This window comes from Triturus cristatus, chromosome 5_2 (assembly GCF_964204655.1).
Source record: "Triturus cristatus chromosome 5_2, aTriCri1.1, whole genome shotgun sequence".
Classification (NCBI taxonomy): Eukaryota; Metazoa; Chordata; class Amphibia; order Caudata; family Salamandridae; genus Triturus; species Triturus cristatus.
In genome coordinates this window covers 392,839,695-392,852,909 of record NC_140588.1, presented here as the reverse complement: position 1 = coordinate 392,852,909, position 13,215 = coordinate 392,839,695, and the positions used below count along the sequence as shown (strand labels likewise).

At 41.9% G+C, this 13,215-nt stretch overlaps 1 protein-coding gene across 2 annotated transcripts in view; it reads right to left on the bottom strand.

Annotated features, from left to right (window-relative positions):
• Nucleotides 1-343: 343 nt before the first annotated feature.
• The window catches only part of TMEM14C (transmembrane protein 14C), a 49,810-nt gene continuing 36,938 nt past the window's right edge, over nt 344-13,215 (bottom strand). For both annotated transcript variants that reach the window (XM_085607267.1, XM_085607266.1), the window contains exons 4-5: nt 5,709-5,796; nt 344-565 (exon numbers count right to left, since the gene is read on the bottom strand). In XM_085607267.1, coding sequence (XP_085463393.1) covers nt 508-565; nt 5,709-5,796 — 146 coding nt within the window. In that variant the 3' untranslated portion in view covers nt 344-507. The remainder of the gene's footprint in view (nt 566-5,708; nt 5,797-13,215) is intronic.

Here is a 13,215-nt window from a genome sequence, read left to right as displayed (position 1 = left end):
ATGTAGCTGGAATAGCAGCCTCAGTATATGTGTGAAATGTTAGTGAATTTGTATAGACTGCAGGAAAATTGACCCAGGAATACATATTTGTGCATTTATACGATTCATAAGCCTCAACCACAAAGGGAACATCTCCACTGCCATTGGCGAGCCCAGATTTATTTAAATGATTAGTGACTGCTTGTCTGCAATTAATAGCAATAATCACTGCTTGCGGTGTTGCCATATTAATGAATGTAATCCAAAAAAGGAAACCCTATAGGGGACTATCCTTGGGTTTCACAAGTAGGACCTCTTGGAGCATCCTGGTAAATCCTCTCACAAATGTAGTCAGTAGTACACCTTTTTTTAAAAAGGTAAGTTTTCTTTAATTTTTATTATAAATGTACATTTAATATATAAAGACATGTCGGTTTCTGTAGCACCTGGATGGGTGCATGAAGAACAGTTTTTCCTGGGATGTTCAAACGTGTAACGGTCAGGCAGAAAACACAAATTAAAGATATATTATGGATTGTGCGGCTTTTCCATCATCTTCAGCGCCAGTCTTCCAACCATGAATAAACTGTCAAAGACATAAAAACAAGTCTTTATTAAACCACTGCACTTAAACAACTTTTTAAATGGGTGGCTATAGAAAATGTTTGAGAGTTCTAAGTGCTCACATTCATTACCAAACAGCCAATTCTATAAGCATTAGCCTCTGAAATCAATTACAGCAAACAAATTATGGTCTCTGTACGAAAAGAGTAAAATCAATGACATGACATTCTGGAGTCTTTCAAACGTGATATGTGGAACTACAGCAGAATTATCGTGACAGATGTGCTTTCCTACTGTAAATTTTGATGTTTTGAGTGTTTGGGGTTGAAAGCCTAGCGAGGCTCTGTGGTTTACTCTGAATTACAAACTACCTAGAACTGTGACCCTTATTTACGGGGATTTTGCATAGGGACGCAGGGCAGCGCAGCAAATCATCGTGCTGCGCTGCCCTACGACAAAGTGAAAGGGAAGAATGCACCATATTTATGCAATAGGGTGCATTCCTGTGTTTTCTCCCTACACTGGCGCAGTTTGGGCTGCCTAGCACCAACAAGCACCCTTGCCAGATGGAGGAAGGGTGCCTGTGTTGTAGGCAGGATTGTTTTTGTGCAGGAAGGGGCACCTTCCTGCATAGAAACAAATCTTTAAAGGCGTTTTCCTCTTTCTAGGAGTGGTGCAGAATGCAGTAGACATAGAAAGGAAATAAGGATGAGAAATAAAGACTTTTCTCGTTACGCCACACATCACGAAGTGTAAAGATTTAGCACTTCCCCCGGCTTACATGATCTTGTACATCTGGGGCAGCGTCAAAATCCATGGGTGTTGCATGGGAAAACCCACCGCAACGCCCGTGGAATGCCTCACGAGGACAGAGTAAGGCAATTCAACGGTTTGGGCTGCCTTGCCTTACTCCATATCTATGTGGCCACCCAAAGTATAGCCAAGACACGTTTTAGCGGCACAAAAAGTGACGTTCCGGCCATGCAGGGGGTTCGTGAACAACCCCTGTGTGTCTCGATTGGTCAGTCAATCCCTGTGTGGTATTTGGAGTACAGAATGAATCCATGTACAGCAGTTATACCCCAAACTCTAAGTAACTTAAAGGGGACACTGATTCCTACATCTGAGCAACCAAGCACTCTTATCAAGGTGGTTCCCTTTGTGTTCTCAAAATGCCGGCTCCAAACTGCTGTGGCTTCAAGGGCTCAATAGAAGGCTACAACTAAAATAACTCAGTGGTTAGAGATTATAGATTATGCAATGGTGGCTGTCAGACACCATTGCATTCAGGTGGCAATAGACCAGACAGCGGCTTCTGGCCACAACTGTGGTAGATGGGGCCGTTAGCCTCTGGTATCAAGGAGCTTGACCTACTGTGCTGACGGAACTTATTTTCTGTCTTTTGAGATACCAGTACTGTCCCTTGACTTTAATGTATGCTAGTTGATTGGATGGTGGATGACAGTTCTGTACCAGAAATGAGCAGAGGAAATACACAGGGAAAATTAATTGCAGATGTCAGGATCTTTAAGAGAGTCCTGGAAGCAAAAATAGTACGCAGTCACATTTTAAAGATGGTTCCTATTGACCCCATCTGGAATTTGGCTTCAACTGGCCTTAGTAACTAACAGATTTACAACTCATTCATGAATTAGTTTTGCAAACCTATCTTTTTTTATTGGATTTCCTGGGTGACATCATCTGCGAAGTTCATTGCAGACAATAACGGTGAAAATTTGAGTTTACAAATAGTCTTCAATGAATGAGAAGTCCTTCACTAAGCTGCAAATTCTTAGGCAAAGCAAGAGAAATGCAGTGATTGGCGGACTGCCTACAGTTATTACCCATTATGAAATTTATTTTTCACTAGCAGGACCTACTTGTTAAACTCAATCCAAACAATCATATTTTTCCCTTTCTGTGCCCACGTGGCAATCCAATTAGGATCATCAATATGAACTGCTGGATTTGACCACATTTTCCCCAGATCATTACACAATGGCAATCTACTTGGCAAACTCCATCCACCACACTGGCTCCAGTAGCCATCAGGGGAAATAATGAATACAGCATTGCAGGGACTGTGAAGGCGATTCTAATGATAACCCAAAAATAACAGTATCAAATGTTACTATGTACCAGCATTTGCTGGGGAGAGGCGTTGGCCTAACGGCTAGGGCGGTTGACCGTGAATCTGGGGAACTGGGTTCGAGTCTCAGTAATACATCTGAACATCCTGCGATTCTGGGCAAATCACTTAATCTCCCCGTGCCTAACAAAAATGAATGTGTTCTCATGTTACCCAACTGGTGCTCTGTAAAGCGCTCGGATACCCGATTCGGGTCAGGTTCGCGATATATAAAACTTTGCAATTTAAATTTTTTTTTATTTTTAAATTGAGACTATAGGAGGAGCTGGGGACTCTTTGGATCTGAAGGATGGTACAGGATAAACAAAGAGACCCAGCTAGCTCGCTCAAGTGAACAAGACAATAATAACTTTGTGGTAAAACAGCTCAATGTGTACATGACCCCTATAGCAATCCTCAAAAAATAGTTTGGCTTACAAATTGCCTGTTTCAATGGATGCATAGTAGTAGCTTTCAGAGTAATTCCAGCAAGTCAGAAATGTTACTCTTTGGGTCCCCCCTCCTACCTGGGATAATGGCCTTTGGCCAAAGGATATCCACCGGATGTGGAAGATGTAGTAGGTACCGGTTCTGGCCTGCAAAAAAGGCTTAAAAAAGTCCTATACCTTCTTCCCCTCTTGCAGCAAAAATAAAAAATACAGTGATCCAGGCCTTGATCACCTCTAGTTTGGACTATGCCAACTCACTCTACTATGGTCTGCAGCCTACCTCCGGAAGCGACTGCAACTGGTGCAGAATACCACCGCTAGCCTTTTGCTGCGAATCCCCATGACAGCACACATCCAGCCAGCCCTAAAAGACCTGCACTGGCTGCCAGTCAAAGAACGTGGAGGTTCAAAGGCTTAAGTCTAACACATAGAGCTTTTTACCGCAAAGGTCCTCAGCACTTGTCCAAAAGTTTTACCCATTACCAACCGGTCACGTCACGCCAGTCCTCCAGCTGCCTGCTGGTGGGAATTCCTCAATTCAAAAGGAAAAGGTGAGGTAGTAGCTCCTACTCCTACCTGGCCGCCAAGGATTGGAGCGCACTCACACCACAGGTCTATACCACTGGGGATATTTCGATCTTCAAAAGACTAAGACATGGCTCTTTGGGTCTGCTTTCTACCTCCCTTTATTAGTTGGGATTAGATCTCACTGTGTAGCGCCAGGACAGCTGTGGAGCTTTCGGGCTATACAAATCCCAAATACAATTTATCTCTGCCCTCTGAAAATGTATGGCTCTTCGATCCAGTAACTATGCGGGAGGTAGGAGCCTTAGAAAGGACACATGCTACTTCCAGTACTTGTTTGGACTAGCACCTATGCTGCATATGTCTCTACGGCATTGCTTAATGACATCTTGAGTCAGTTTCAGGATATACATGATGCGGCCAGATGGAAAATCAGATCCCATACATGTCTGGCATTACCTTAGGTGGTCTAAAGGCAGGTGTCCTTTCAGCCGGGGTAACTGTAGTGGCGCCCTGGCATTTTGAATGCTAAGTCGGAATTTACAGGACGTGCAAAAGAATACATTTGAAGCTATTATTTATAGCCCCAGATTTACTTGGGACACACCTAGATGCCTTTACTTTCTATGAGGAAGGTTGGAAATCTGGGATAGTGAACTTGCTTTCTCCAAGTCATAAAGCTCAATGCAAGGTTGGCTTCAAGCCATGTACTTCAGGAGTCCTCAACAAAGCCAACCAAAGTCCCAGGCAGCATCACAGCCGTCTCTATGCTAGGGTCCACATTCAAAAGAAAAGTAGAGTAGATGGGTATATTGGGAAGGTCAGCAATATTCCCAGTAGTTATGTGATGAGCTCTGTAGCAGAAGGACACCAACTAATCCGTATGCTGCGTCTTCCCAAGGACAAACATACCGTGATCTTCTGGTCTTCCTTCAGATAAGACTGTCCATTTATGTTCCAGCACTTTTTTTTAGCCGCAGGTTTGATGGTATACCATGGGGCTGATGTAGTTTTTATTTTGCAGCTCTTTATTCTAAGAGGTACTATGGAGTTCAGCGCTTTACTGACCCGTGTGTTAAACCCGAAGGGATCCAGTGTCATATCATTCCTACTGTTGGTCTCAGGAGGTGGTAGTTCACGAGGGACGCTTTAAGGCAGACATAACTTTTGATCAGGAGTACCCATATTTTGTGTGACATTTGTGCTTGATGTGTGCAAATTATGGATTTGCAGTCTGAATGGAATACCGCAGTCCTCACAACAGCATCATTTTTGGTTCACTAACCTTTATTATATCATTCAATGTAAATATTTGGTCAATCCAATTACATTTATCATTTGTTGAGGTGATGCAGTCAAAACTTCAACAGTGAGGGCAAATGTCTATAATAATTATTGGGAGAGTAAATTCACAGTTGACCAGTGTTAGCCAGTAAGAAATAGTTGAAGGTTGCAGGAATCTACAGAGTCTTCTGCAAATTAAGCAATTCGGACAAGGGCGGCACAGCGAGGAACCCAATATCCTCAAGAGACCACACCCAAGAAAGTCAATGCATCCAATTACTGGTAGCAAAGTCAAATGCAAACATTCAACCCACAACGTTTCAAAGTAGATTACTGATGCGAAAAACCCAAATCTTTCTGTAAAAAATAAAATAAAAATCCAAGTAGTGACTGTCCCATTATCATGTATGTGAGGGCACAATGTAAACTCAGCCTTTAATGGAAGGCTATGTAACAGAAGCCTCAGCATCCATTCCTCCTTGAAATATATGTAGTGTCAAGACTGGAGGCTTCTATGCTACTGTTAGCACACATATAATTAGGTAAAAAGGTCTAGAACCAAACATCACCTGGCAATCGCTGCAATAGAAGTTTGAGAACAAGCTCTGTGCCAGGCCAATAAGTGGAACCACCTCTAAAAAAGCATTTTACAAGTAGCCCAATAGACTTCATTGAGAAGCAAAAGGCTATCTATAAAAAGGTAGTTATTAACTGCAAACAGTATTGTCTTCGAACATTTCACAATTTCACGATTTTATCCACTGTAGACAATTAAATACCTTGCACCAGCAATTAATCCTGCAGGCATGAATTTTCCAGAGTTGTAGAACCGGAATCCCATAACACCGGATAAGGTCCCGGAAGCAACTACAATAAGAGAAGTACAAAGTAAAAAGAAATTGCATGAGATAACAGTCGTGCACAAGATGCAATGGCCTGTCTGAATGAATAAAATTAGAAAATATATTTTGCATTGCAATGCTTTTTTTACGAATGAAACAAATAACTTTCTGAAATTATTTCTCTTTTTGTGACTCACTTTTTGGGTTCACAGGGTTTCAACACCTGGGGGTAAAGAAAAGTGAATCTAGAATACTTCAAGATGTGGGAAATTCAAGATATATACGATTTACTCACCTTACCAAGGTGGTTTAACAAGCAGTTTAGAAATGATAGGCTGACTCCCCACTATGCAAAACACACCTCTACACGTTTCAAGCTCTTGGCACTGAAAGATGGTTCGGTTATCTAAATTTGCTTAACCTCTTAAGTTTTGCAACCATGTACAGAGTTGTGTTTTGCACCATGAGGAGTCAGCATTTCACTTCTGTACTCGCTACACCTGCTTCAATAGAGTCAACTCAGCAACTTCTAAAACTTGATGGCACAATCCAAAATAAAGCTGCTTAATTATTTTCAACATGTTTATCCTCTGCCAGGTTGCTAATCTTCTATATCCCATACTTTATGGATACCTTCCCAGTTCCAGGTGGACCACGAGGCACACTGACTTCACTCCAACTGGCGTAGGATCTAGTTCTGCTAGTTAGACATGCATATGCCGATTCCAGAACTACTCAAATTATCTATAAAGCCATTACGGTTCCAGAAAGATTCCGATTTTTGTTTTAAAAATATGCACAGTTTATTTTCAAGTCGAGCATTTGAGACCTCTTGTATATAATTTAGTATTAATAGGTGTATGTACTTTGTGGGCTCTGGAGATCAGCCCTAGGAATTGCCTGCTTCCGCTTAGGGACTATTTTTTCTGGTCAACTGCCTCTATTTAACTGACTTGATAGAAAACGACCAGTAGAGGTTAATAAAATGCCAGAATTGCTTTCTGCTGCGGGACTTTGTTTTTCTGGCAACTGCCTCTATTTAACTTTGATAGAAAACGACCATCAAAGGTCAGTAAAATACCAGAATCACTTTAGCATTCTCTAGATTCCAGTCAACAGAAATTGTCTTCCACAAGCACCCGTAGACAAAAATATTTTTTTTAATCTTATATTTTCAGCGATATGACCACTGATGGCCCTGATTTTATATTAAAAAGAGCTTTGGACTATACAATTTGCTGCTGAAAGGCAATATTTCTCTCCATGTGTTCCCATACCTGGCGTGTCACGCAGTTTGGCGCTTACTTTACCTCCATGTTAAAGAACAGTAGATGTTTCAGCACCCAGGCTAATGAGCTGCATAGCTAAATACATACAAGGTCCCAAAGGCAAAACAGATTGCATTGCAGATGCTGGTTTGGTTTCTTATCAATACAGCAAAAAGTAACCATGACTGACAAGCAGGTTATTTCTCCCAATGCATAGCAATTACAGGATATTAAACCACATAATACCATTAGAGCCAATGGTGTGACGCACTTTGTAGTTGTTGACGTTTTCTAGCAGGCACAGAAAATCCAGCATATGTCTTCCTCCCTTAGGTTGCATGCAAATATCCCTGCTGCCCCTGCAGGTCTATCTTTCCTAAGAGAGGGTTCTTTAGGTGAATCAAATGCCCAGTCACTGATCACCGTCAAGTAGTAGGCACAATAGTGTTGCAGAGGAGGAAGAGCAGAGGTAGGCGGTTGTGCTCTTTGAACAAGGTATTCCATTGGATTCTAGACACTGCTGCCACCTCACAACCACTCTTATGCCTTACCCTCTCATATTGAACTCCATTGGTCAGGAGAACCAGTCCCTGGGATGTGTGCACTTGTCCTAGGTTAACCAATGATGTGGTTACATTGCAATTTGAGTTATCATAAGATTCATTCATGTTAATCTGTTAATGTGCTTGAGCATTTCCATCTTTCCTAGACCCCTGAAGAAGGGTCGATACTTGACCCGAAATGCATTGGGTATCATGAAAAGCGTTGTGTTGTATATACCATTTTGAAAGTTGGAAATAACGTTCCATGAGTTAATGGATGAACAAATAAATGAATAAAGTAAATTGAACTCCCAGAAACATTGAAATTATTTCTTTGATGAAAGTGGAACGACGATAAGAAACATTACGTTTCAACAAAATTGCACACATCCCAGGGACTGGTTCTCCTGACCAATGGAGTTCAATATTATGTAGGGCACTGACAACAGTGCAACAGATGTAGTAGCACACCACGAACGTATAAAGTACTGGTCATTATCATTTGAAATTGGAGTGCACTTAGAAACAAAACTGATTACCCTCTCATAATTATAATACATGAATTAGGTGAATTGATAGCCAACATATGTCTTCAGATACCTAGAGATGAAGAAAACGGTGGGCAGAGGAAGGTTGGAAATACTTGTACATTAATGTATTTGAACAAAAGAACCCCAGTCCCTCATCAGTTATCCGTACCATTGGAGCTCCCAGCTGCCACTACTACAATTACTACAAACAGCTGGAAGCTGTTCGTTGCTGCACGGAGGCCAGAGTATTTTTAACAGGTTTTTAATCTACTTGTTGCATGACAATTACAGCAACTTTATCAGCCCACCTGCCGCGTCGATGTGAAATCGGCGGGGACGTTTTAAATTTATACCTCCAATCACGGCACATCTGCTGGTGTTATATATGTACCAGTTTTTCTATCTTGGACCTTGTTCTTAATTCATGAACAGTAATATACCGGTGGCACCAACGAACCTAACAAATATCAATTGATTTGTAGATTAAGGGTTTGGATATAAAAATCAAAATACGAAGAGGGATATCTTCAAACCCCTCTTCATTTAAGCAAATTTCCTCTACAAATGTCTAGTGTAATTGAATCCTAGCTTCTTCCTACTTTTAATAACTGTCCTGAAGAAGGTGAACGATTACCAACTCACTGAAACGCAGCGTCGACTTTTGTTTTCTTGTTCTATATATGATTATAAATTGTATTTTAATATGAAATGTTTTTAACTTTATTTATACAGAATAAATTTTATATGTCCCATTTAGTTTGTCATTAGCTTTTCATATGGTACCGACTCTTGTGATTGGAGATTGTATGATTGTATGTATTTTTTACTCTAATTTAAGTTACAGTATTGTGTAATGCCCATGATCCAAATCAGTTGACACATTGATTAGGTACCTTTGTTTTCTGTGTGTACTCACCCTGTCCCTTTTCTAAACATAAAGGTATCTTCCCTGTTTTTTTAATTTAAACTACTACAATTAACCCAGCAACACAAAACAAAAAAGTCCCTCACTTCATGTCTTGGAACACATTGTATTTATTATGCATCTATTTATGTGATATTTTTATAGCGCATGATTAGCCGAAAGACAGCAGAGCACTGTACATGGTCATGGTCACAGATATTCAACAAGTCATTGAAATGGTAGATGATGGTGTTGGGTGGCAGATAGGTTCTGAGAGTTGAACCAGATTGTAGCGTGTTTAAAGAGGTGTATCTTCAGCAGTTTCTTAAATAAGACTAAGATTGAGGGTCAGTCTGAAGGATACTGGGCTCCTGTTCCAGATCCTTCTACATAGAAGGGGAAATCCTATTGCGGGTCAAAACAGGCTACCACATATGCTTTTGCATTGGACTTATTTTCCCCACATTCTCTATCGATATAAAGTCTGCTGCAGTCTTTTAACACTCCATGAAGCAGTGATGATCAGAGGGCAGAGGTGGGATGCCAACGTACCAGCCCCAATGTCACTGGCAGGGCTTGCATACAAAAGAAACCGGGATGCTGAAGCAGCGCACTAACTGGAGGTCTTCAGCATTGTAGAACATTTAATATTCCTGCATTCCTTCTCTGCCGAAAGTGTGCTCCAGTCTTTAGATACTTCACAGGGCTATGAGGATCAGAGGGACGATTTGGGGCAAAAAATCATCAGCACCTACAGTGACTGGAAGGGCTTCAGCACACATGAAACCAGGAGGAGTGGAGTAAGATGGTGGCACAATGGTGAAGTCCAAATTGGGCATAGAGTCCAAAACGTGGGTTGTGACAGGGCAGTCTGACCAGCGGGCAGGTCAAGCTACAGGTTTTCAATCAGAGGGGGTACAACCTCTCAGTTTAGGATATATTCGCTCTGGGAAGGATTTAAAATGCACACAAGTAGCTATTATAACAAATTTAACACTTAGACAAAGTACGAGCCAATAATGAACTCTTGCAACAAAATATTGCATTATAAATCCGCAATCAATTTTGTGAAATATCAGCATTGCTACATTACGTTGAACGGCTGGCATGGTCTACGCTGTGCTGAAGAAGCCAGTTTTAATGAGAATGTAGGTTTTAACTATGACCAGATTGCCATAGGTGAAGGGAAGGCGATAATGTTACAGTCTGACAAATTAGAATCCCAAGTTGTTCTTCAAATGCTGGCCCCGTTAACTTCTACTATGGACGACAAGTTAGAAAGATTAAGTAAACTGGTAGAAATGAATACTGGAACAGAGGTGAATAAAAAGTATAACTGCACATGCTCACCAGTCTTGGATCAATTAGTTACTATCCCAAAAGTGCTACTAAGTTCGGTGGCGGATATTAAATGGTTATGAAATGAAAGAGGCCAGCCCTTTATTACCATACCGGAGGTAACTCCTTTAACAGACAGCAAGGAGGGACAAGTTCTGTTGGACCCTATTACAAAAAGGGAAAGTACAAAGAAATATAAGAGCAGGAATTCTACGGAAGAGCCAGTCCTACTTGTTAAACTCGGGAAAGACTTACAGCCTTCAGCTAGTCCTCCTCAATAAAAAAAAAGATTGCACTGAACTGTAAAGCTAATGCAGTGGTGCCTTTCTAACAAAAAACAAAAAATGACATTGGAAATACAAAAGGTAAATGACTATTACTGGTTGGGAGCTCTCAATCGACAGTCACTAAATATCTGAGTGTTGGATAGGCTGGGGTACAGTGTGGTAAACTGCACCACTTAAGCACAATCGGATAATACTCGCACTTACATAGCCCCAAAGTAATTAAAACATTGTCTCTTAAACAGAGTAATCAACTATTACTTCTACGAGCAACCATATGCGTTTGAATCAAGGTGGTACTCCGCTATGAGGGAGACAGGATTGGGTTCCCTGTGAGCCGAGAAAACCTCATTATCCAGCACACATATGATCTTGAAAGGCTGGAAAACCCAATAAAATGTTTTTTTGAAAAATCATCTTGAAAGGCTAGCCTCCCAAGAAGATACAAATATAAAAGCCACTAGGCCAACGCCAAATAGGAATACATATGCTGTCTTGAATGCTCCTACCCATTCTTTCTCATTTAACACGGGTGTGTCAAAAGGTATCACCAAGACTGAAAGGGAGGCAATACCTTCCCAAAATCTGAATGACAGCATCATTTTGTCTTAGGAGAGGAAGGGCCGTTTAAGGGCCACTCTGGTATCGCAAGGGGTTTACCCTTTTGAATGGAAGAGGCCCCAGTCAGAAAATTGCATTATATTCCAATAAGCTGGGAACCAGGTGAAACACCTGGTTGTAAGCAAGCAATGCTGCACAAAGACTAGTCTAGTAGTTGGGTGGCTACCACCATGGCACACAACCAATGCACCTCCTCCTTCACCTACTAGGTACATCACTCAAACAGCTAAATGAATTCATATCTTGAAATTTTCATCATAGAACATTGGTGGTGTGGCAAAAGATTTAGAAGATGAACCTGTTAAAATATAACCACTTTTGCTATAATTGATCTGCAAGAGATGTGGGCAATATGATAATTCCCACTAGAGGGCTACTGTAAGCTTCACTGCTTAGCTGTAAAAGCATCTAAAAATGGGCGTGCTTGTGGTAGGTTCTCAAATTATTTTCCTTCTCATTAAACATCAAGGGCTGTATTACAAAGAATGCCCCGTGGGTACAATGGGCATGTGCGCCCACTTTGCGCACCCCTGGGGCACTTTGATATTCCAGAAGGGGCTGCAGACACCTGTGCGGTCCCTTCTGTAATACAGATAGTGCTGGTGCACATGTAGCACCAGTGCTATGATTAGAGGGTGTTCCCTCATTTGCATGGGGTGTGGCCACATGTAATTGAATGAATCACTTTGCCTCTGCTCCCGAACCAAATGTTGGACGTAGGTGCAGAGCCAAACAAGCCTTTAGGAGGAACACTGAAAGTGCCCCACAAAAAGGTGGTCTACTTTAGTGCGCCTCCTAAAGGCAGCCCTCTAGTGGGGAGAAAGGGCGGGTCCCACGGACCCCTGAGATATCCCCTTGCAGGCAGGCAGGCAGGCAGTCACTAACTACACCCACCTGCAGGGGGATCTCTTCCCTCTTGAAAGTGCAGGTGGGTTGCCACCTGCAATCTTAAACATGGAACAGCTTTGAAGCAGCCGCTCTGGATTTCACTTGAATGAGCAGCTCCTAGGGCAGCACGAATTTGCAGCTGCCCTGGGGGCACGTCATTCACTGTAATACGGAGCACTATCCTTGCTTGTGCACGATGCACCTAACGGTGCTTCGTGGCGCAAAAAGGGAAGGTGTGGTGTATACGTAATACGGCCCCTGGACAACAAGAGTAGCCATGCGTGCCCCTTTCGTAGCTGCAGTGAATTTGAAGAGAGAAGCAAACATGAGAATTTGCAATGTTTATATAAATCCTGGATCACAGTAGAAGAGCACCTTTTTAAAGAGCTAACAGAAATATTAAGTCTAGTGAAGGAGTACCACCTAGATGCCCACTTAATTTTGACAGGTGGCTCAAATATGAATTCATTCTGGAGAAGATCGATCTAAATGTTTTTTAAGGCCATTTGAAACGGAACATACCTTCCATAACTAGATCTGCGGAATCCGGCAGAAACAATGCAGTGCTGTTGGCGGACATTATGCAGTCACGAGACATGCTGGATGCTAAAATAGGCACAGTTGGCTCAGATTTTACCCCTTTGTGTCAGGATCTCCTAAACACAATGGAGAGGATCATGGGGGCTGAGACTAGGGTGTCAGGTTGTAAGATTCGGTGATGTCCCTTCAACAGAAAGGGAACAAAATTACGGTTGTGACGAAAGAACTGGCAGTGCAAGTGGAAGACGCAGAGGGTCGTGCCCTTTACAACAATTTACAGTTTGTGGGCTTTCCTGAAGGATGTGAGGGTGCTTCTATGGACAAATCTTTGACATAATGGCTGCAAGTGAGCATGCCCCCAAAGTCCCTCTCGCCAAGTTTTGTGATAGAGAGGGCGCATTGGCTTATTCTTCCATACTACTTATCATTATAGTATAGGGGAGAGGGAATAGGGATTGTTTGAATGTTCTTTGTTGTGGTAATGCACGGGCCCGATGCTCGCTCACTCACAGTTCCATATGGAGTGCCC